Source organism: Uranotaenia lowii, chromosome 1 (genome assembly GCF_029784155.1).
Source record: "Uranotaenia lowii strain MFRU-FL chromosome 1, ASM2978415v1, whole genome shotgun sequence".
Taxonomy (NCBI): Eukaryota; Metazoa; Arthropoda; class Insecta; order Diptera; family Culicidae; genus Uranotaenia; species Uranotaenia lowii.
In genome coordinates, this window is record NC_073691.1 from 194,669,144 (window position 1) to 194,693,220 (window position 24,077).

Consider the following 24,077-nt stretch of genomic DNA (forward strand, 5'->3'; position numbering starts at 1 on the left):
AAGGAAACCAAACTTATAAAGCAATCGGTTCGTTTGAAGAAAAAATAGAGCAAAAAAGTGGATTTTGCAACTTCGCTAGAACAAATGGTGTCAAATTTTTATACAAACTTGAACTTCTGGCAGGCAACGGAACGTTTAAGCTCCCAAGAAGGGTTGAATATCGGAACATACCCCTGATCTTGGATCACACTAATTACATTTAACGAATTTTTCGGCTTGATGATGAAAGGCAATAACTTAAAATTTCTTAAAAAACAATAACTTTATTAATCGGTAACTTAAATCTACGAGTTGTTCTGTCAGCTTTTGTCGGAAATTTTCCCGGCCACTGTTGCATCGGTCCCTGGGGTGGCCAGCTGTGCCTTGGGCTGTGCTTTGCCCCCCAGATCGAATGATCCCATCCGCTTGCCACCGAACAGTGACCGGGAGCTGAGCCACCGCACCGCCGGGTGCAACATTTTGGTATTGCACGGATCCGCATTGGTCCAGGTGGCCAAACTAAAAACTAAACCTACGGCTACTGTCAATATGGTGCCGAATACTCCGTAGTACATGTAGGAGATGGAGTACATCTGATATAGGAACGAATCTTCTTGCGAGGCTGATAGATTTGTACTTAGTTGTAGGGCGGCTGACGTTGTCGTGTTGGCGATAAAGGAAAGATCCGCAGGACAGCCTTGGACGGAAGTCGACAAGAGTTCACCGCCCGTTGTGACGTACATCCAGGCTTCATTTTGCTCATCTTGCCCAAAAGGAGACGGTGAACTTTTTCGCTCCTAATATTTGTGAGGAGATTTTAAATGAGCATTTCATCATCTGCTGCTGAGAGAGCCAAGAGAAATTTTTTCTCTAACGAATGATCACTCTTCTACTGTCAGAGCACTGTTGGTTTGTGACTCTGAAAATACCTCATCAGCGCTACGTGTGATCAGTGAAATGAATTGCTCAGTGAAGGCAAGGGCATAGTTTTACTATTCTCATCGCTCCTTAGAGAAAAAGAAATGCAAATCGCATATGAAATTTGATCGTTTCACCAAATCACGTGGACAGCTTTAATGTGGGATTGAACCGTCCTCTTTCTATATGAAACTATGGAACATTGGCCCCAGCAAGTGCTGAAATAAACCACAATCGAAGCGTCTCTGTTCGGTCGTTGATTTCTCAGCCAGTAACTGAGAAGCTGATGAACATTTCTCCCTTCGAGAATGAAATTGGGTGACTGCGTTTTTGAAATGCTCTGCAACAAAACGTGGACTGCTTGATCAGTTTCAATGTGAGAAAGCATGTTTCTCTTAGGCGTTTAACAAGCAGATGAGAAAAAGTGAGCAAAAATCAAGAGAATCGAAGAAGCCTGCGTACATCATTCGTCCAATCACGATCCACAGGGTTAATATGTGGGACACAGCCATGCCCAAAGCGGCCCCCTTCCAGTTGGCAAACGGAACAAACATTGCCAGTATGAAGACTCCGAGAAGGGGACCCGAGGTTGCCGATATTACTAACACCGAGGATTCGATAACTCCGGAAAATAATCCTACCAGGAATGCCATTCCCATTATGAGGACGGCGTAGAAAGATCCAACCACTTTTATCACCGTAAGCTGGAAACTGTCGGATGTTTTCCAACCGGGAATCAACGATAGGAAATCTTCCCAGGTCACCGTTGCCAGTGAGTTTATATTCGAGATATTCAGTGTCAGGGCACCGTTGAACAGTGTGCCCACAAACAAGCCCCAGGCTCCGGGTGCACTGGAGAAATAGTCTACAACAAAAAATGGCAGGATTTGATCAATTTTGGAGATCAGCCCCACCTTCAGAGGATCACAATTGTAATACACGGCATAGATTCCCATGCCCACCAGCCAAGGAAGGGAAAAGAGGACTGCCACCAGTGGAATGTTTATCAACATTGTTTTCCGAATTTTGGCCAACGATGGCATGCTTAAGTAACGCTGCACAAAGTTCTGCTGACACCCGAGAAGGCTGAGAGACATAAACAATTCTCCCAACCAAGCCGATGTGGTCGTCACACGGATATGAAGATCTGCCGCAAAGTTGAAGAAATTCATGCGACCTGTGGATAAGCGAATGAAAATTGTTTGAAATTATTACAAGGAACCAATCTGACCACCAACTCACCATTTTCAACTCCTATTTCGATGACCCGCTTGAAACCACCGTCGGTGATCACGGTACAGTAGATCACGATGCCCACCAACATCCCGGTCATGCTGAGGCTCTGGATGACATCCGCCGCAACGGCCGCCTTCATACCGCCTAGCGCATTGAAGAAAATGCTGATCAATGTGATGCAGAGCAGCGACGCCCAGTACGGAACCCCGATAATGGAGTTCAACGCCACCGTCGGGGTGTAAATGGTGACACCCAAGCTGAGTAGCGTGCGCATAATGTAGGTCCCGGACGCGAGACACCGTACCAGACGGCTATCGAACCTGAAAATAAAATTAATTAAAAAGTGCTTGATGATCGAATTAAAAGTAAAACAAACTCACCTCAGCTCCAGGTACTGATAGACGGAAGTGATGCCCAGATCGAAGTACACCGGAATAAAGACGAAGCACACGATCGGGTAGGCCGTCATCATGCCGTACAGCGTTTCCCACATCCCGGTGCCCCGGTAGAAGAACTCGCTCGGGTATCCCAGCACCGAAATGACGCCCAGCGTCCCTCGGGTGATCGACAACATCATGGCCAGCGTCGAAATGTGACCGGCCCCGAAGACGTAGTCCTGCTTGGTTTTGACCTTCCGGCTGCATAGTCGCTTTCGAATCGGTATCAGGGCCGAGATCACCACGAACCCTACGAAGGTCAAATAGTTCCACAAATTGTCGACGGTCGTTTCCTGTTCCAGCTGCCTTTGCTATTATTGTAGTGTAAATGTAGAAAAACGACAGAAAGGAAGAGAAAGCTGAGTCTTAATGAGTATGCTAGAGCAACGTTTAAATTGAAAGATAATTGTCTTAATATAGTGCGCGACTGCCATAATTCCAGAAGCATGATTTTAATTAATACCGTAGGAATTGTGACTGAAACAAAGTCACTATTTCATTATGTTTGCAAGTTTCGTAAGCGAGAATGAATTTTTAAATCTTAAAATGTGATCAATTAAAATTTATAAACATGTATACATCCAAATATGAAGCGATTTTGGATTTCATATCTCACTAAACCTTTTCTGTGATTTAAAAATTATAACTTCTGTACACTCATACCTCGATAGACGACCTGCATACGTTCCAGAAAACTTGGACGTATAACAAAATACCGTATGACCCATTCCATTAGACTGAGTCGATTTGGGGTCACTTTTTAATTTCTCTAACCCTGGGGTCCAGGTTTGTATGGGAAAATTTAATATTTTGTACTGAAAAATCAACTCCATTTTTTTTCCTACTGTGGACCAGAACCTGCTTATAGTTTTTGTGCGAATTTATAAATTCTCTAAAGAAAATCCGCTGAACAACTTTGTCGAAGATCATAACTTTGCATCTTATTAGGCAAAAAGTTATTAGCTGTTTAACAGGGGGTTGCCCTTTGGCATTGAAAAATAATAAATTCAATTGACATCACTGCTGAGTGCTGGGTGCCTAGTGAGGGATTGCATGAATACTAACGGATCTATTTTGAACCACTTTGGGAAGTGGCTTTTTCGGAAATTTTCTGAAATAAAAAAAGTTAATGTTACATTTTTTACTGCTTTATCCGTTCATTACGAAGATCAAGGCTTTTTTTATCGAAACATATCCACGGTGTATTTATAGAAGATGTTTAAAGAAAAAAACAGTAACTCTATTTTTTTCAGAAATGAAAAATTTAGCTTTTCCTGAATCATTTTCAGGCAAAATGAAAATATTTGGTCGGTGAGCTCCCATACGATTTGTTTTTATAAAGATTTGTGGTCCATATTTGCAATGGAATAATATTTTTTTTTTTAAAAAAGAGTTTTTTTTTCATTCAAGTTTTTGTCATTCTGAACCAATAAAAAATGTCAATGTCTGGAAAGAAAAGTGATATGGATTTTCTGAAAAACTTATTTTTATTTGAAAATTTTATTTGAAATTTATTAATTTGAATATCCTTGTTATAATCGGTGTTTTAAAAATGTAACATGAATTTATATTCTTATGTGTACATCTTGGAAAAAATCGGTTTAAATGAAATTTTAAGATACATTTATAAAATAAGTCCAACAGCCTTTGATTGGTTTTCAATGAAATATTAAAAATCTTTTTTAAACTTGTTCTTTGAAATAATTCTACAATATTTGTATGCTAGGATGCATATGGATACGCACTTTAGAAAAAAACCCAATTTTATTGATACCAGTCATTTATGGCATTTTTTATATTTGTTTACCTCAGATAAATTTTTTACATATTTAAGCAAACCTGTTTTTAATAGAATTGAAAATATAAATTTTTTTTAAAGATAAAGTACCTGCACTGAAATACGTTCATCTTCTGATACATGAAAACAATTTCAATTTTTTTTTTTTTTGCATAATGAAGATGAATACGTTTTCTATCAATCATTTGAACTTCATTTTTGCTTAAGAATTGTAGTACTGTTGGTATTTTTGAATTTATAATCAACAAAACGATTTTTTTCAGGAGATATATCAATATCATCGACGATTTCGACCATATTTATGCATTTTAAAGTTTTTAGTTTTTATGGATTTCTATTTAAACCAATGATTTCTTGAGGTTTTACCATGATTGGTAAAAAATTGTAGAAGTTATGATTGTTTTACTGTTACATTTATCCTTCATTAATGTTCTAATCTATATATATAAAACAGGGAGAGAGACAGACCATACAGAAATGTGCGAACACGCAAAACTCTTCACTGGATCATCCGATTTGCATGCGATTTTTTTTTTGTTGTGTTCGTCTTCACGCGAAGAATAACACAACGGAGAGATAATTTCGAAAATGTTTTTGTGGAATTTAAAAATTAATTTTTAGTTTTTATTCGTATCAAATAAAAGTCATGGCACCCAATTTCCATTTTTTTCCATTCGAATCACCCAGAGTAGGAAGGCGCCAAAAGCAATCAAGGCTTACTGATGTGCATCCATCTCTCTATAGGAAGTTTTGGCGCCCATTTTCGTTGCAAGTGTACTTTTCACGTGGCACCAGTAAAATGGATACTTGGATGTAATTGTTCACCTTCCGTATGGGGTGAAAAAAAAGAACGCAGTAAGCCGGCATGGAGTAGATATACCTATTTTCGAAAATTGTCATTTTTACTTCAGCATCACGGCAACTTTAACATTTTTTAAGCTAATTTACCCAAAGCTAGCCGGATTGCCCGGTTTTACCCGGACTTGACCGGGTAATTGATAAAACAAAATTTAAAGGGCCCAGTCAAGTCGTCCATCCCGAAACCCGAAAAACCCGAATTTTCCGGATTTAGTCATTTCATTTGCCAAATAAAAAGAAATCTCTTATTAAGTTAATTTTTTTTAAAATTTTGCGTTCTAAAACGAAATTTTTTGAGCAATTTTTAACATAATAATCATGCACGGTTTCTGGATGCTTAAAATACGATTCAAAATTTCTGATTTGTTTCGAAGAAAAAAAAATTATTAAAGTGCTTTTCGTTTTATTTTATTTTTTTAGTAGTTTCTGAATTTAGCCCAAATTTGCTTGGTATTGCCCGGATTTTGGATTGATAATTTTGAAAACAAATTCCCGGATATTGTTAGGTTTTTAGATAGAATAAATTTGCCTGACCAGGATATGCGCGGGAAAAATTCGGATCTCTTTTATTTACTCCGTTATTTTGTTTTGTTTATTTTCCGGTTAAATGAAAGACTGTCATATTATTCAAGAAAAATAATATTCTACGTATGACTGTGGAAGTTTTGACATATCCAAAACAACTGTACAGATAACAATGAAATATTCCATTACAGAATCTTCTGTTCATATTTATGGTATAACACCAAGAGAACGTCTAATTTTTAATAAATAGAATAAGACGACCATAAATTAATTTACTTGGTTTTTGTAAACATCAAGAATGTAATGAGTTAGTTCGAGAATAGAATGATATTAACTTTGTAATTCTATGTGAATTTCATCAGAAAACCAAGGAAATGTTAGATACTATCCACTTTTTCCTTTCATACTAAGGTGCTAAAAAACTAAACAAAATTAAGGATATAAAAAGGATTGACTTTGTAAAAATAAAATTCATAATTTGATCCAACACTCAGTATCAGAAATCAAAAACAGATAATTGGTTCAATAACATCTACAAATACAAGAAGCTTGGAAAATAAAAATTTTAGTCTCGACGAAAATATGATTCAAGATCCAAAACAGAGATATTGAAAACTGAATTAGATTTACAAAGACTTTTTTGAATTTCATTTCTGATTTTGAATACAAGATCTCAAAGTAAAAAAAGATTTCATAATCGTTTGATTTGAAATTGCTGTGAATAAAAATTCCATGTACATACACATATATTGAATGTTCTAATTTTCTTTGTTCAGTGCTTAAGCATCCATTTCTCGATAAATATGATAATGTTAAAGTCGGTATAAAAAAGATGATTTTAAAAATTAAGAGGAGATTATCTAATACAGAGAACATATCAAACGCATGATAGATAACGAAAAACAGAATGGTATATGAAATTTTTTTGATATTTATATATTTGCAGCATAAAAAAATTTCAGCATAAAGCGAAATTTCATACCATGAAAAGTGTTGTGCCATTTCTACAAATTTGGTACCTATATGATAAAGAAAATTTCAAACATGGTTTTGGTGAAAAAGGAAAGACAGTTGATCAAAACTGCTTAAAATGACGACACATTTCAACAAAACACTTTTCGGCACTTATCTTGGGGTTAATAGAAATTGAACATATCGATGTCAAGGATCCTCTGATAATGAAAAAAATGTTAAACGGAAGAAAAATGAATTTTTATCTTTATCCCAGAAGATATTCGCTTTCCACTTTTGTTGGAAATCAATCTTCTTCGAAAATTTTTGCCCCTGGAGGTAGGCACTATCATAATATGACAGAAGTATTACGAAAATAGTGAAAAAACTGTGTCGATTCTCTCCGTTTGAAGGTAACAGTCCAGTTACATGAGCGTAAGTTATTATTTACTTATTTTCTGCTTATTTACATGTTCATTATTTTTGCGAAATTCAAAGGCTTAACGAAGTTAGCCGGGTCAGCTAGTAATTAATAAAGATGAACTGAAATGTGCAGTACAATAACTTAAATAAGTAAGAGATGAACAAAGATTATTTGTATTTCACTTTTGCCAACAACTCTGCTGATTTTTGAAAATTTAAGATCGACAAAAAATGGAAAATGTACATATCATTTTCATATCACATATCACATATAGACGAGATTCATCCATTAAAAATTCTTGAAACTATAAAATTCAATTTAAAACAAATAACAAATTGGTTACTATAATCTGTGCTATAATTATATAGTGGGTTGGAAACTGTAGAAGCAAAGATTATTTAACGTTATTTAATATAAATGCTCTTTGAATAAATTGGAAGAATCACAATGTACAGCAGGGATACAAAAATAATAAAAATGAAACGTTTAATGAAACTCCAGGCATATAATAAATCATTGTATCAAAAGGAAGTAACATGCAAAATTTGAGCTAGATTGACCTGCTCTAGCGATTTGCATTGAGTCTGAAGTGCGAATGGGATTTTGAGACATTTCACTCAGGAGAATTATAAAAACTGAATTCTCATAAAAAATTGTTTGAACTGATCGTTTAATTTTGAATATTCATAATTTTTCTAAGCTTAAATAAGACAAACGTTTCTACTCCAGATCTGATTTACTGATTTTCTTAATCATTGAGCAATTTTTAATAAAAATTTCCTCCAGTGTTGCCCCAATCAGAAAATTTAAAGATAATGGATTCAAATGGTATCATATTATTCCTGATAGATTCAGTAATTTCAGATAATTTGACCCTCTCAGACTGCTGACAGATTTTTAAATTTTAGGAGTAGACAACAATTTTATTTGTTTTAATAACTGTGTAACAAGTTAGAAATAATTTTGAATTTTTTGAAAGTCTTTGATGACATTTTAAAGTTACCAGTTGAACTCCAAAATATTGAATGTAAAAACTAATAGAATTAGCACCTCTGAAACTATAAAACACTCGAAGTGTATATATTATTTGAAGTTTTCAAATCGAAAATTTTAATAAAAAAAATTGTCACCGAGCAAATATTTTAATTTTTTGTGAAAATGAACCGGGAAAAGCTCTACTTTCTTCCCATGCACAAATGAGCGTTAATGTTTTTTTCTTCTTTAAGTCCTTCTACGAAACACACCGTGTATCATTTCTATCTCATGTATTGACTGAGATATTTAAGATATATTAAACTCAGTTACATATTTGCCGATTGGTTTTCTTTTTTTTCCAACCCCTCCACAGTGCGGCAGGACCTATAAAAGCTTGGCCAAAACGCCTTTTGATAAATTTCGAAAATTCATCATAAATTTATGCTTTTCAGAAACTGGACATTACACCGATCACTAATGTGTTAAACATATCTTAAATTCGATTTTTCATACAATTTTCTACGAAGTTGGGGTTTGCTGTTGCATTTTATCGCAAAAACAACAAAAAAATTCAATAACCACTAAAATTTTATTTCTTAAAAAAAATAAAGAAAATAAAAAGCATGATGGATGTGTTCAGAATTATATGAAATTTATTTATTTGAGATTGAAGAATTGAAAAAAAGTAACGTATAACGTTAAAAAATTACGAATTTTGATCATATTCGGACAAATGGAAAACATGTTGCCCCATGCGACTTTACTCTCATTCCTACTCAAATATTTAAATGGAAGTCTAAACTATTCAACAAAACAAAAACTATTTGCCACTTTTTGCCAATTCAAAAGTTATTTTCTTTTTAGTGAAACATATTTTCGTACTTTTGGGATAGCTTTTGATGTTTTTGCCAGAAAAACTCGAACTCTGCCAACCCCTTCAATCGAATTTGAAATTCAGCTCATTTAATTTTTTTATGAAAATTTATTTTCCTCTTAATGATTTCGATCTTTTAAATGTTTTTTTTATCTACAGATAAGCAGATGAATTTTTTTGGAATATAAACTTTCTCTAACCTTCTCAATTCAAATACTTTTCGGTCAGATGCTCAGTATCCGGTAACTAACTTCATTTGAAATTCAACATTTTTAATATAAAATGTCTCTACAACATTCGTTCAAAAAGAAAAAAGTTTTACTCAAAAATAAAATAGAAATTATTTTCGCACTGAATGTTTGGATATTAAAAAACAATGCAACCATGTTTTATTACTGTAATATTAAGCAACAGCCTACTTGATTCATAAGCTGCTGATTTAAGGTTCCAAAATGAGTTTATGGCTTTCTTATCTGAACATATTTGTTCTGTTATTGAGCTCTGACATCGTACACGTGTTTATTTGTTTGGTTTGAAGAAAGTTTGGTTGATTTTTTCTGAAGTTTTTTTCCCGAATTTTGGTTCAAAATGTTCCGGAGACGAAACTTTTTCGAAATGCTCAATGAGAGCAGTCATTAGGCCTGAAATAATACAATAATCAGCGCTCTACTTAAATAAGTTTGGACAAAGCTATCAATGAAGGTAAATATGAAATTCTCAATTATTATTATATAAGAAAAATCCCAACAATACACACTAGACTGCCCCCAAATTTGTATGGGAAATTTCAAGCTTGTGAAATGTTACGCGCTGCAGGCTTAAATTTATTCTACGTCTAGTACAAGGTCTCATGCCAAATTTGGGCCAGATCGGATCACTGGAAGGGGTCGCTCAACGAGCCTAAAGTTTGTATGGGATTTTGAGACATTTTGTTCGAGAGGAACATGAAAAATCAGTTTTTCATAAATAACTTTTGTGCCCTTCGGGCGATTTCTTTCAAAAACAGTTTTTCTTAAAGCCTAAACTATGAAAAATATTTCATTCGAAGGCTGCAATTCGATTCGAGTTTAGATAAAAAAAAGTTATTGATACTCATCACTATTCATGAGAGACACTGCTTCAAACATTTTGAAGCAGCATTAATAGTGATGAATATCACCCTGAAAAAAGTTACCCCGTTTTGAAAGTCTAATAACTTTATGATCATACGTTAAATTGAAATGTAGTCTTTGGATGAAATATTTGTCATGTTTAGGCTTTAAGAAAAACTGTGTTTGAAAGAAATCGCGCGAAGGGGACAAAAGTTTTTCATGAAATACTGGATTTTCATGTTCCTCCCGAACAAAATGTCTCAAAATCCCATACACACTTTAGGCTCGTTGAGCGACCCCTTCCAGTGATCGGATCTGGCCCAAATTTGGCATGAGACCTTGTACTAGGCCTAGGATCAATTCAAGCCTACAGCGCATAACTTTTTCAAATGTCGGGTCATTTGAGGCACTCTAATACACACTCACTGATTCTTCAGGAGGAAGACCTTCAGTAAATTTTTAAGATTCTTCAGATCGTTCAAAATGTAGAAAAATTACTGGATTGCGTAAGTCTGTACTAACACAGCAGCTTGCCATCGCGACAGAAATGTATTTGCGTTCACAAGGAAAAACAGCAGAAGCCAACCTTGTGAAGGAAATATTTCTTCCAACTACTTCCAACATCTTCTCGAGCAAATTAATCTTTGGAGCAATGTCGTCTTGGAGAAATCAAGCTCTACACTCCTACTGAAGCTTTGGCCTTAATGTTGGATCTGGATTTATCCAGACATCAATATCAAGTATTAATGTATCGATTTGTATCCTTCGTACAAAAAAAAAATCAGCAGAAAAAAAACTATGTTGTCTTTTCGCTCAGAAATGTAGAAATTTTGTACAATATCTATAAAATCTCCTTCTTCCAGATCAGAGATGGGTCTCAAACTAGCGTTAAAAGAACATGCATTTCACTCTTGACACATTTGTATCAATTTGCATTATGAAGTCAAGAGTTGTGCAGATATTTAGGTAACATTTGTATGGGAGCTCCTCATTCATGTGAGGGGAGGGATCTCAAAACATCATTTAACTTTTTAACAGTCCTAAAAGCCCTTACATGAACATTTTCACGCCGATCGACTGAGTAGCTTCAAAGTTGAAAAGGAAAATCAGCTAAACGAAGTTATCTAGATCAATCTAGATAATTTTTTAGATGAAAAGTTCACAAAAACGACTTCAATTCTTAGAAACAGAAGATTAATAGACTCTGCCTAAAACTTGTTATTTTTTATTGTTGACATATAAGGTTTTATGGTAAACCAGTCTGCGCTATCTGATCCAACTGCAGCTTTTCGTTATAACACTCGTATCCACTTTCGAATGACTATTAGTATTTTATCATATTTCACTAACTTCCCCCAAATTTTTACTAAAATTAATTATATCAAAATTGGGGCAGAATGCCTGGAAAACCACGTGTTTTAGGCTCAAATTTTGAATGCTGTTAACTTTTGAGAAAAACCAAATGTCGAAACAAAATGTCTTTCTTTTTATTTGCTGACTCCCAAATTACGATAAGAATGCATAGTCATTGTGTGAATGGATTAAACCGACCCTTGGTCATCCCTCATGAGCGTGTACGTTGGGCAGTCAGTCAGTCAGTCGGCGATCTAGAGAGCGAGTCAAGTGGTGTGTGCATTCCCCTAGTAGTTCGTGATCCGGTGATTCAAAGTGTTGTTTCCGAGCTACGGAGCTCCGGACAGGTCTGCACATTGGCGACCGTGACAGGTGTTTCTCTTTGACTTGCTAGAGCGGTTTGTGAAAGTCGAGGTTGGAGAAACGAAAAGCGGACCGAAAAGAAAAACACGTTTTCTAAGATTCACGTATAAATAATGATAGTCAAACTCGCTTTAAAATCAAACGGATTACAAGTTACCCATTGTTAAACATACTGAGTAAAACAAATACCCATTGGGTAGGAGCATTTGTAGCAGAAAAAAACCTACACCGTTGGTTTCTATTTCAGTCAAATGAAAAAAAAAAAAAAAAAAGAAACCGTTATTTCGAATGTGGGAAATAAGTGATTTTACGAATGAGCAGATTATGAAATATTGCCAAAATTGTGATGATGAACATGATATATTAAGCGAATTGAAAGGACAGCTTGATCATGTGGTTCACAATTTCAAGCGAGTTGAGAGGACAGCTTGAAATTGAAAGGCAAGTTGAGAGAACAGCCTGAACATATCGATAAGAATTCAAGCGAGTTGAGAGGACAGCTTGGAATTCAAAGGCGAGTTGAGAGGACAGCCTGAAAATATCGATCAAAATTCAAGCGAGTTGAGAGGACCGCTGTGAATACAAAGGCGAGTTGAGAGGACAGCCTGAAAATATCGATAAGGATTCAAGCGAGTTGAGAGGACAGCTTGGAATTCAAAGGCGAGTTGAGAGGACAGCCTGAAAATATCGATCAAATTCAAGCGAGTTGAGAGGACAGCTTTGAATACAAAGGCGAGTTGAGAGGACAGCCTGAAAATATCGATCAAAATTCTAGCGAGTTGTGAGGACAGCTTAGAATACATAGGCGAGTTGAGAGGACAGCCTGAACATATCGATAAGAATTCAAGCAAGTTGAGAGAACAGCTTGGAATCGAAAGGCGACTTGAGAGGACAGCCTGAACATATCGATAAAAATTCATGCGAGTTGATAAGGCAGCTTGGATTTCAAAGAACAGTTGAGAGGTCAGCCTTAAAGTATCGATGAGAATTTCAAGCGAGTTGAGAGGACAGCTTGAAATTCAAAGGTGAGTTGGGAGGAAAGCTCGAGGGTACTGATATGAATTCCAAGCGAGTTGAAGGAAAGCTTGGAATTAAATGACGAGTTGAGAGAATAGCCTAAACACATAATCGAATTTCAAATGATGAAAGAACCATCTATGAAGCATTTCGAGAGAACTGTTCAGATGAATTGTTTACAGTTCTGGTTGAGAGGACAGCTTGAGGGGTCAACTTAGAACTTAGAAAAGAAGAAACATGTTATTTATATTTATAACATGTATATTTATAAGACTATCGAGAAAGAATTTAGTTCTGGAACAATGTTATTGAGAAGAAAATACGAGATAATTTGATTATTTGATTTGTTTACAATTCATACTGATATTTTGAACTGGTGGAGATAGCTTGTCTGGAGGGTTAATCAATGAATGTAAGAGACTGCACCTTGAGTTAAGAGCTGGTCAGCGTGGGGCATACCAGATGTTTTCTGAAATAACAGAAGTTCATCATTCGTATATTATCTTCATATAAACTTTACGCAATTACATCGGAGTTTCTTGACCATGCAGTGCAAAATGAAAACTGAAAAAACCTTGGAAAATATGAGGCATTGATTAACTCAGTTCAACTCGGAGATGAAATGTGTAATCGTTAAATTATAACACCGTATAGATTATGTCAACCGTGTATCAAATTCATAGAATGACGTTCCATAAGCAAAACATAAAAAAGCGACTAGCCTAAAAACCACTGCGATTCAACTTGTCTTTTGTTTCTTGATAAGGGACACTTTTTTGTGATCCAGTACAAATCTGAAATACATGGATGGAGTACAAATTCAAATATAATGTGGTTCAACATATTAGTTTATGTTTACGATTTTTGAGCACCGTCAGTTGTTGTTATCTTTTTAAGTTGATATTTTTCGGTGATTGTTGAGTCAAATAATAACAATTTCTTAACATTAGATTATGGAAAATATTAAAAAGACGATTTCGACAAACGAAGTTTGAAATAAAGGTGGCAATGAAACATAGCATGGGCTGCGCATTTGTATATTATTTATGCTTTGCATTAGTTAATTGGCCTCGTAAGTTCATAGAACTTTACATCAGCTTAATGATAGAATTCATGTAAGAAGTTCATCAGACATTTTTCGAGAACAAAATCGAACATGTTCAAAATTGAAAGTTGATAAATATTGTGTTAATCATAGCTCCTCTTAACTACTCAGCCTATTTCTGTATAGAAAACTCAAACTGTGTGTATTATGGCGTTTCCCTGGTTCTTTTTCCTTGAAAACTTTGCTTTTGTAATTCTATTGTTATTTTGTTTGGGATAGGAGGGGGATGTGTGAATGGATTAAACCGACCCTTGGTCATCCCTCATGAGCGTGTACGTTGGGCAGTCAGTCAGTCAGTCGGCGATCTAGAGAGCGAGTCAAGTGGTGTGTGCATTCCCCTAGTAGTTCGTGATCCGGTGATTCAAAGTGTTGTTTCCGAGCTACGGAGCTCCGGACAGGTCTGCACAGTCATAACAAATTTCGTCCTTGTTGGAGTTAAAAAGGTGCACCAATATTTGACTCGAAAAAATTATCTGCCGCCATGTTTGCCGCGATATCACCCAAGAAATTGAATTTCGTTGCCTACCTGGAGGCGTTTTACCTATAAGGATATAAAAAAGTGAATTTTGATCAGCAAAATTTTCGTTAAATTAAACAATAATAAATGATTTTTTGCCAAAGTATCGTTAGTTTGCAAAAATAAGATGAACATGTAATAAAAAATTTGATATTTGTATTACTATATTCCGTATAACCATTGTTCCATTTCTCACCACCCATCCGGTATGGTGCGTTCTGTCTACTAGTTTTGGCGTTCTACCCCGTGACTTGTTTTCTGGCTGTTTAAGATTTTCACAAAAATGTTACCAAAATCGTGTTTTTAACATATTATTTCTTTTTGATAAGATGGAAATGTGATCACTAAATCGTCGTGAACTTTCAATTTGGTTCATAGATGATGGGTATCGCTGTAAATAGCGATTATGCTCAACTGGTGCGTCTTGTACAGTTCTTCCCTACCTATTAATTGTGTAGTGAAGTCTTTACGTCGACACATATCGGCTTAAAAATGATTCCATACGAGTAAATGAACTACTTTCAAAAGTGTTGCACATGACATAGCTTAGCTTAGCTTGATTGACTACTCACACCACCTGATTCAAAATACTATTCTCCTATTTTGCACAGAATGATCCTCATTGAAATGGTTTTTCTATTTAAAATTGTGAATTGTTTTTTATTGTTTAAAAATAGATCCATTTCGAACACCATGATCGCAGGCGTGGCTCAGTAGAAAGAATTCCACATCGTCAATGGTTGCTACTCCGTGATTGACCGAGACTATCAATTTTGCGAATGCTCAAGAATGCTTGGGATTAGCAACTCATTCTCAAGGCACAAAATTGATACTCACTCTTTGACCATCAATAACGGCGCTGGTCACGTCCTAGTAGTCAATATATAGATAGGAAAATAGAGAAAGGGATGAAAGAAAGATATTTGTGCTTTAGGACCGAAGTCACCTCTGTATCCTAGCAAGTATTTTTTTTTTTTGAGTGTGGATTGAATGAAATGATCAGGAACACAAAATTGCATCTGTAATCGCCTACACACAACAATAAACACATTTCTCGCGAACGCAAACGATTTCTGGCGAAAGCAGCAAATGTTATTCGCAATCACAGAACTTCATCGAACTTGTGCAAATGTGGTGCAGTCTATGGCTCGCTTGGAACAAAACGTTACCCTTGTCGATGAGCAATCCAAAAGGGAATTGTACTAAGTTATGTTTAACGGTTATTAAAATAACATCTGGCGTTACACTTTTAAAAGTTCTACATGTACTGGTATGCAGGTCGCGGTAATAAAATTCAGCAAACATTGGATAATACAACTGAATGGGCCACATTTCATACGGTGTATGAAAAAGGTTGGTTTTTATGTAATTTCTCACCTTTGCAGGGATGTACTATTTCATTGATTATGAAAATTAATCAAGCGGAAATGGATCTCATGCTGATTTTGGGAAGAATGGGATCGTATAATTGCCATAATACATAATTGGAATAATTTCTAGAAAATTGACATGGCTTAACAACGCATCTTTAAACTTATCTTATCTTAGAATTCTTTAATCTCCAATAATGTGCTTTTAATCCATCAGATGCGAAGTATTTACATGTTTGTCATTTTAATTGCCGATTGAGTGCATTTTATTCCGACTGAAAAATCGAAACAATATTCGATCCAATAAAAGAGATGTGCGTTTTCGTATGGATTTGAAGCACACAGGACAAAAAAAAATATGTTAAAAATTTTTGCTCAGAACTTGAGATGCCCGCTTTACAACTTCTAATACAGATTTTTGAATAGTTAATCCAAATGTACAAAAGTATTTTCAAAGTTCTAAATCAAATCCCTGAAAAAGTATTTGAAGCAATTGAATCTGAATAATTTATAAAATTTCATCAAACGAAATTATTGTGATAGTCACCTCAGCTTGGCCTCCACATTCGGTGAAGACAATGAATGTATATTCAACTGCTCAATTATCTTATTTTTCAGCACTCCTACAATTGCACCCTGCCGAAAGTTGATAAGTTATCTTCGACCACCCCGAGTCCACCGACAACATCGATTGAATAGGTCACTTAGCCTGCATTTATCATTATTTTGATGACTTCACGCCGCATTATTGTTATCATTTGCTTCTGATTATATTATTGTTTACCGAAAGGTGTTAAACTAGAAATTCCGCAAATCGCAGAGATCCATCATTTGCCCGGGGTTAACAGAGCCTAGGAATGGTGTCCAATCGATACACCTTCTGCGAGGTTCCTTCAACAAAAAAAAATGTAGCACAATCAAAATCAGTGTTCCACAATGATGAATGTTATCATTCCATCACACTCGCGACCACCAAGAGGTTAAAAGGAAGCCCAACACTTAATTAATGACACACGCCACAATAATAGTGCGGCACGATAAAGCCACTGAAAATACTCGTCCGGTGTCTTGTAGGAACGCGCCTGAGGCATCCAAAATGCGGCAAAGAACTGTGTTCTGCTCTGTTATGGGATGATAAGAAGCACGCCGCACGTGTGCTTTGCCAATTTGACCAGCTTAAACAGCATATACCTACATCTATTAGCACCTTTAAAGGTGAAGCCCGGCCAGAGATTTATTTTTGAAAATATCGGGGAATTTTCGACCCAAATTTCCCAAATTGTATATTCGCACGACGATTTTATCCACTTCAATTGTATTCTGGTTAATGATGCTCAGCGTGGAATTTTTTTTATTCCAAAATTAAATAAAATAAATTTAAGCTTCTCGAGAAGCTTCTAGGAATGTTTAAACTTGTTCACATCTTTAGTAAAACCCTATGATCCGGGTGTTCATTTGAAAGAAGAATAGAATAGATTGCAACCAAGTTATCCAAAGAGTTTTGAATCAATCTATGACTAAAATCCATCTTAAAAGCAATTTCCCAGATTTTGAAATATGCTATACCTTTTGATGACAGAAACATTGCGTCCTCTTTAAACGGCCACAGTTTACCAAGTCCCAAAGTCCTAAAAAGGTTTGCAACTGTTTACAAAAAAGGTAAAGTTTTAAAACATATATAAGTTTTGATTCAGTTTGGCAAAACCAAGTTCAGAATAAAAAATTTAAAAAAACATAAAATCAGGATAAACAGAAATTCTCAGAAAAAAATTCTGGATAGGAATGGATATCAAATTCTGGATATGAATTCAAAATTCGAATTCAGAATCAGAATTCTTAATTAATCGGCGAAAGTGATGTTCTTTTTAGTAGGAACATCTTAAGATTATGAAGTTTAATAGATGGATAAAAAGTTAGAAGGAATGAAAAGTGGTGGAAATGAACGGATAGAATTTATTTAGAAGCATTATCATCACATCCCAAATTTTTGTTCATCACTGGCCAACTACTATGAAGTGAACACATTTTGAAAACTTTAGCATGGAAAAACATTTTTAAGATGTGGGGCCTTCAAGTTTTTTTACAACACGTGTTCTAGTATCGCATGCCTTGATGCAAAAATAGCTTAATTTCTATCACACACTGCTGAAATAGAAACAGTGTTGTAAAAAAATTCAACGCCTAAAGATCTTGATAACATTTTTGCATGGTAAAATTTTCAACATGTACTTCAGGGTCCGAGTTAAAATTTCTATTTCTTTTTCCCAACACGAGTGAACTTGCTCTTAGTAGGCCAACTTTCTATACATCACTAAAATTTCATAATCATAAAATATCCCTACTAAAAAGGACATCACTTTTCACCGATAAGGCCGATAAATTAAGTAACGAATCAGACATCAGAATTCAGAATCAGAATTCAGAATCAGATTTCAGAATCAGATTTCAGAATCAGAATTCAGAATCAGAATTCAGAATCAGAATTCAGAATCAGAATTCAGAATCAGAATTCAGAATACGAATTCAGAATCAGAATTCAGAATCAGAATTCAGAATCAGAATTCAGAATCAGAATTCAGAATCAGAATTCAGAATCAGAATTCAGAATCAGAATTCAGAATCAGAATTCAGAATCAGAATTCAGAATCAGAATTCAGAATCAGAATTCAGAATCAGAATTCAGAATCAGAATTCAGAATCAGAATTCAGAATCAGAATTCAGAATCAAAATTCAGAATCAGAATTCAGAATCAGAATTCAGAATTCAGAATTCAGAATCAGAATTCAGAATCAGAATTCAGTCACTTTTAATGACACCGAGCGATCGTTCAGCTTATACAGGCACTTAGTTGCTAAATTTTTTACAAGAAGTTAGAATACTAAAATATCGAAAAGGCACCTAGGTCGGAATTTTCGTCGGAATTCGCTTCTGCTAGACATCTATTTGAAAATTAAAATAGGAATTTAGACAACTGTTTCCAACAGTAGCAGCCGAAGTGAATCACTCGTTTATTTTAATGTTGTTTCTTTGCCATGGAGACTGATGAACGTAATCAGTGGAAAACAAAATTGCTCAACTGTACTTTGATTGAGCTTATTAGCTGCAATCGTGAATCCAACCGCCAAATGTTTGATTTTGTTACCGTCGATTTTTTGGATAAAAAAAAATCCATCGGATAATCCACGTTTAATAAGATTCTTGTCGATGAGAAGTCGGAAAAATCCCATGCACAGATTCACAACGCCAAATATTTTCGCTGGGCATCTCGCGTTTCTTCTGATAATATTTATCAAACATTGCATAAGCGAGCAGCCCAAAATAGGTAGCACTCGGCTGCCCGGCTAGTGTTAATGAATTTATACAACAGTTCATAATTACCAGCATTTTACAAATGAGCGTCACGCGTCAGCCAAGCTTTTCACTTTCTTCTGGGTCAGTTGTCACATTTATTTAGGAACACATCGAACAAACAAAAGGTCGCTCTAGCTTTAGGTTAAGACGATGTTCTAAACCACCTCTGGCCAATTCCCGAAGGCGACTAACGGTCTTCCCACGGCAGATATCTGCTATCGGTTTCACCTAATCCAGCAATCGTGTGCCAGGGACCGTGTTTTGCCAAACGATGAACAACATCCGATAACGGACCCAAACGGCTTCCAGGGTTCCTCGTGGAGCTGATGTCAAGTATCTAACATCCGAGAAATCAACACGCGCGCGCAATATGTCTCCAGTCACCAGCGCGAAACGATAATTGATGTGTTTAGTGGAATGTCGTCACCAAATACATCGGGATACAGTCTGGACTACCCGGGACGTTATTTTCCGGAACTCGTTCAAAACCATACACCATACCCGGTATGAACGCTAACCCGCAAAACAAAATGTCACTTCAAAAATTCCTCTTTTTTGCACCGCAAACAAATTCGCGACAAAATTCCGGCAGGGACTGAGCCATTCGGGAGATCGTCCCCATTCTTTAGAGCCAATATAGTTCCTAGCCGAGGCTTAATCAGGTGCCGCGAAAACAGTCTCGGGCCGCCAAATCGCAGCTGTTGTTGGTTGTTGTGTGCCACGATAAGTCGGAAGAACGCTTCCCCAGGCGTCGCGGCGACTCCGATAAAGCTTTCGGGAAACGAAGCGCGACACTTGTCGCCTGATTAAACCTACAAGACTACGTCAGCGATGGACTTTTCTCGCTCGCTTCGCTTCCACTTACTTTAGGGATGTTAGGTCAAGTTTGCGCGCCTCATATTTAGACACATAGATACATATGGTTCCCATCAGATTTCGACGGCGTCATGTAGCACAGCAGCCGTGACGCGTCGGACAGATCCGAATGATTTGACTAAACGGTTCCGGCTGCCGCGGGCATTCCGAGCCGTTTGTTGCTCTAACTGTAGTTTGACATCTACAATGTGGAATCGCAATGCGTCACCAGACATTGATTGAATCTATGGGAAAAGGACACATTGAAATATCAATGACTTGAAAGATCGACAGCACTCAAAGGATGTCATTGAGGTTGATCACCCCAGCGGAAGATTTCAATCCGTGACGCCAGGTAAATTTTTGACGTTTTGTAGTTAGGAGAAAATGTATGGCCGTTCCCAAAAGCCTTCCAAAAGCTTCCTAACTAATCAAAATTATTCTATGAAGAATTATCACGGAAGAATCCACGGATTTAAAACGAAGCTTATGGATACCGTAAATTTTCTCCATACATGGCGACCGTCAAAAATTTATTTCGATGCGTTTCAATATTATCTCAACACCAGTTATTTGTGAGCCAATTATCAGGAGACAAAACAAACGATTTTATATAGGCTGGCCACCGATTCAAGATACGTTTTAGTACCTTGACCACCTTTCAACTAATTTTAAATATTTTCTTATACAGTATGACTAAGCTTGCCAGATTGGCCGGTTGTATCCGGGTTTGCCGGATATTGAATATAAAATATTGAAAAAGTCCGGTCCGGCCTGACTGCCCGGACTTCGTTGAAAAAAGCCCGGATTCTACCCGGATTTTTTCACCTTATAGTAGGCTTCCCAGATACTTTCAGAAAAAGCGGGACATTTCACGAAAAAAAAGCGGGACTCAGCCGAAAAAAGCGGGACATTTGAGAAATTGGTAAAAAAAAGCTTAATTGTATAGCCAAACGTATACGTATACTATCAACCAAAGTTGTTCATAAAAAGTACCCTTACGTTTATTCACACAGATTGATTTTGCCCCGTTTTTTTTTTCTTACATGACTCTTATTTACACGGGTTTTTGACATTAGCATGTCCACGGTTCTCGCGAATAAATAATTGATTTGGAAGAATATATTTCAAGTACTACATGTAAACAGTGAATTTAATACCGCGTATAAAACCTTTGTGTGGTCGAAATATATTTGAATATTTGAAAATTCAAGACAACTTCCATCATTGTACACTTTGGACAATTGAGTCTAAAAAGGGTGGTGTATGATATAAGGCAATTTAATTAAGATTCCGGCATAAAATTAAGATCCTTAACAGTAGGGAACAGCATTTTTTGTACTAATGTTTCGATAACTGAAAGATTTCGGCGTGCTGAATTCGAATCATTCATTCGTTCGATTATGTCTATCAGCTCTAGACAATCTAAACAGTCTGTTTTAGTGATATGGTAAAATCGATGATTGATAACTGATGAACCAACAAACCATTTTGAAAACAAAAAAATTTAATTATAATCTATTGATTATCTTCCATCCAATCAATGTTTCAGATTTTGCTTCAATATTCTGGATTCAGAGATACATCGCTTTGAAAACAAATTAATTCTACAATTATGAGATAAATCGAAAGATAACATGACACCTATTTTGACACTGCTGAAAATATGTCTTCTTGTACTTGATATTAAAGATTTGAACTCTTTTAAGAACTTTGTCGAAGACTGCAAAATTATTTGACGATGATTATAATTTTAATGGCATGTGCGGCGGAATGAAAACTAGAGAGAATTTATTTTATAGGATTTGAAAGAAAGGTGGATAGACAGGCATTAGTGCACCAATAGAAGAAAGCTTGATAGGTGTTGAAATTTTAGGCTAGAGGGCATGTTGATGAAAAGCTCCCATGAATTGCTCCCGTCTTTGCTCTGCACTAGCTAACTATACATGAGAAACCCAGAAAGAGAATTCCCATGTATAGCGAGCCCAGTGGTTTGAGAGCGTGTTTTCACGCACACTTCAAACGAGCAAAAACGTAGCAACCCATGGGCCTACTGAGCTTTCCTTATGCGAGAACACAGAGTGCCTCCAGCTACGGGTGGATGCATATTGAGGAAAAGTAGGCAAGGGGTACCAAAAGTTTCTCATTGGTGGGGGGTGGAGACAGAGCGCTTTTTGACAGCGAATTGTTCGCCTACCATGCCTACGATTACGATTGCCTGTCACAAGATGGACGATTCCGTGCATTTGTATAAGAACACACCTGAAGCTTTACACGCCTTGCGAGAACAGTTCTAGCGACGTTGCCATCTTAACAAAATTATTTGACTTATGGTTTGAGGAATATCAAAGATTCAATTTGGATTAAAATTTCGTCAAAATTCCCGTATTTTGCAGAATTGGAAAAAATAAACAATAAGAAAACTTCTAAAACATTTTTTCTCAGAATTCAAAATGACTCTTAGTCTTGGGGAAAGTTGATCTTTGATTTAAAACCTTTAATTTACAAATCTTTATAATCTGTTACGTATTTGAAAGATTTTCTGTATAGGACCCAAAGCTTTATTTTTTAAAGTGTAAGTCAGTTAACTTTGTAAACATTTTCCAAGAAAAAAAGCGGGACATTTTGAGGAAAAAGCGGGACGGCGGGACATTCAACAAAAAAGAGGGACATGTCCCGCTTTTGCGGGATGGATGACAACCCTACCTTATAGGTCAAACGATTTTCTAGCAAGTTAATAATTATGAGCGGTTTTATGAAAGCTTTTAATACGATTTAAAATCTAGAGATAGTTTTTGATGAAAAAAAAATATTTTTTTAATTTTTATTCTTGATTTTGATTTTTTTCTAAATCTTGGATAGTTTTTCGGACCTGTTTCTGATTATCGTGATCCGGGTAAGATTTTTAAATATTTTTCAAATATTTTTTCTGTTAAGATGAAAGTGGCAAGTTTCATACTTATAAAACCAGTACTGGACTCCTATGAACTATGAACGTAAGGCATGGTTGCAGAAATTTATTAGACTACATTAATTTTCATTTAAAAAGCGATTTCGATGTTGAGAATTTGATGCTTTGGGGTAACATTGATCAGTCTCTATTTTGTAGGGTTTTTACGAGTTTCCTTGAACATAATTAAAGGATACAAAACACCTTTATAATGTTTGAAAATGCTAGTTTACCAATTGCTAAGGCAGTTCGGAACAAAATCAAAAGATATAAAATTAATCATGAAACTCTACAAAATTGAAGATAACACTTTCGGTTGCTCAAAGATACAAAATTTGTAAGTCCAGTGAATTCTGAGATATACAATGCTAAATTTTGGTGTTTCTCGGTTCAGATTTCTTCGCGGTCCAAAAAAACAACATCGCGGTTCTTGATGTGCTAAGGCCGAACAACAATTAAAATCGAAAGATGGACTATGATGCTTAAAAAATGTCCCTATTTTTTAAATATCAAAAGCGTACCTCAAAATACAACAAAAACTACACCAAAACTATACATTTTCTAAGGATAAAAGTTGAACTCTCACATATATCAACCTGTTGTTTGTAAACGATTGGATTTCATCGGGAAAGGTGTTTGTTTGCGAGCCTTTGAAAAAATAGGCATTTAAAGATTTTGAGATCATATTTTTACAAACATTTGAAATTTTCAAAAACAAACCGAGTTTTTCCCAATTTGAAACTCAACTTATAGGTTCTTAGACCAAACCCACCGGGCGTTGCTATTTCGGTTGGTATTTTAGATGTTTTGATTGGTTGCGTTTTTATCTACTTTCTGATTTTCGCACCCTTTGTTGCCATCCAAGTTGGTATTTGTGTTTGTTTATTTTCTGATAGCAACGACCGGCTGCGTTGCTACCGAGTTGCTACATAAACGCATCCTGTAACAACCTACTGCTCGAATGCTATTTCTCGAATCAAGTTAGCGACTGTTGGTGCGATGATTGGTTGATAGATATGTTGCTGAATGTACTCGATTCGTGGTTTAGCAACCATTGGTGGGCATGGTCTTAAACGTAGAAAAAAGTTTTGAAATATTTAAACTTTAGACCTAATCATGGATGTGGAAA

The 24,077-nt window shown here is 35.9% G+C and overlaps 2 protein-coding genes across 2 annotated transcripts; both read right to left on the reverse strand.

Moving 5' to 3' along the window:
• Nucleotides 1-243: 243 nt before the first annotated feature.
• Nucleotides 244-722, reverse strand: LOC129742324 (uncharacterized). Its single transcript, XM_055734217.1, has one exon. The coding sequence runs from the start codon at nucleotides 720-722 to the stop codon at nucleotides 300-302; it is 423 nt and encodes a 140-aa protein (XP_055590192.1). The 3' UTR covers nucleotides 244-299.
• LOC129742282 (sodium-coupled monocarboxylate transporter 1-like) lies at nucleotides 244-19,751 on the reverse strand. The gene is made up of 4 exons (XM_055734165.1): nucleotides 19,171-19,751; nucleotides 2,514-2,881; nucleotides 2,140-2,453; nucleotides 244-2,074 (listed from the first exon to the last, which is right to left on the reverse strand). The coding sequence occupies exons 1-4, from the start codon at nucleotides 19,174-19,176 to the stop codon at nucleotides 1,293-1,295; spliced, it is 1,470 nt and encodes a 489-aa protein (XP_055590140.1). The 5' UTR covers nucleotides 19,177-19,751; the 3' UTR covers nucleotides 244-1,292.
• Nucleotides 19,752-24,077: the final 4,326 nt, after the last annotated feature.

Bases quoted from the DNA above. Each gene is read 5' to 3' on its own strand.
- LOC129742324 (XM_055734217.1), bottom strand. From the start codon at position 722: ATGTACGTCACAACGGGCGGTGAACTCTTGTCGACTTCCGTCCAAGGC.
- LOC129742282 (XM_055734165.1), bottom strand. The intron at 2,454-2,513 runs GTGAGTTTGTTT...TTTTATTTTCAG, and splicing joins TATCAGTACCTGGAGCTGAG to GTTCGATAGCCGTCTGGTAC. The intron at 2,075-2,139 runs GTGAGTTGGTGG...GCTTATCCACAG, and splicing joins CGAAATAGGAGTTGAAAATG to GTCGCATGAATTTCTTCAAC.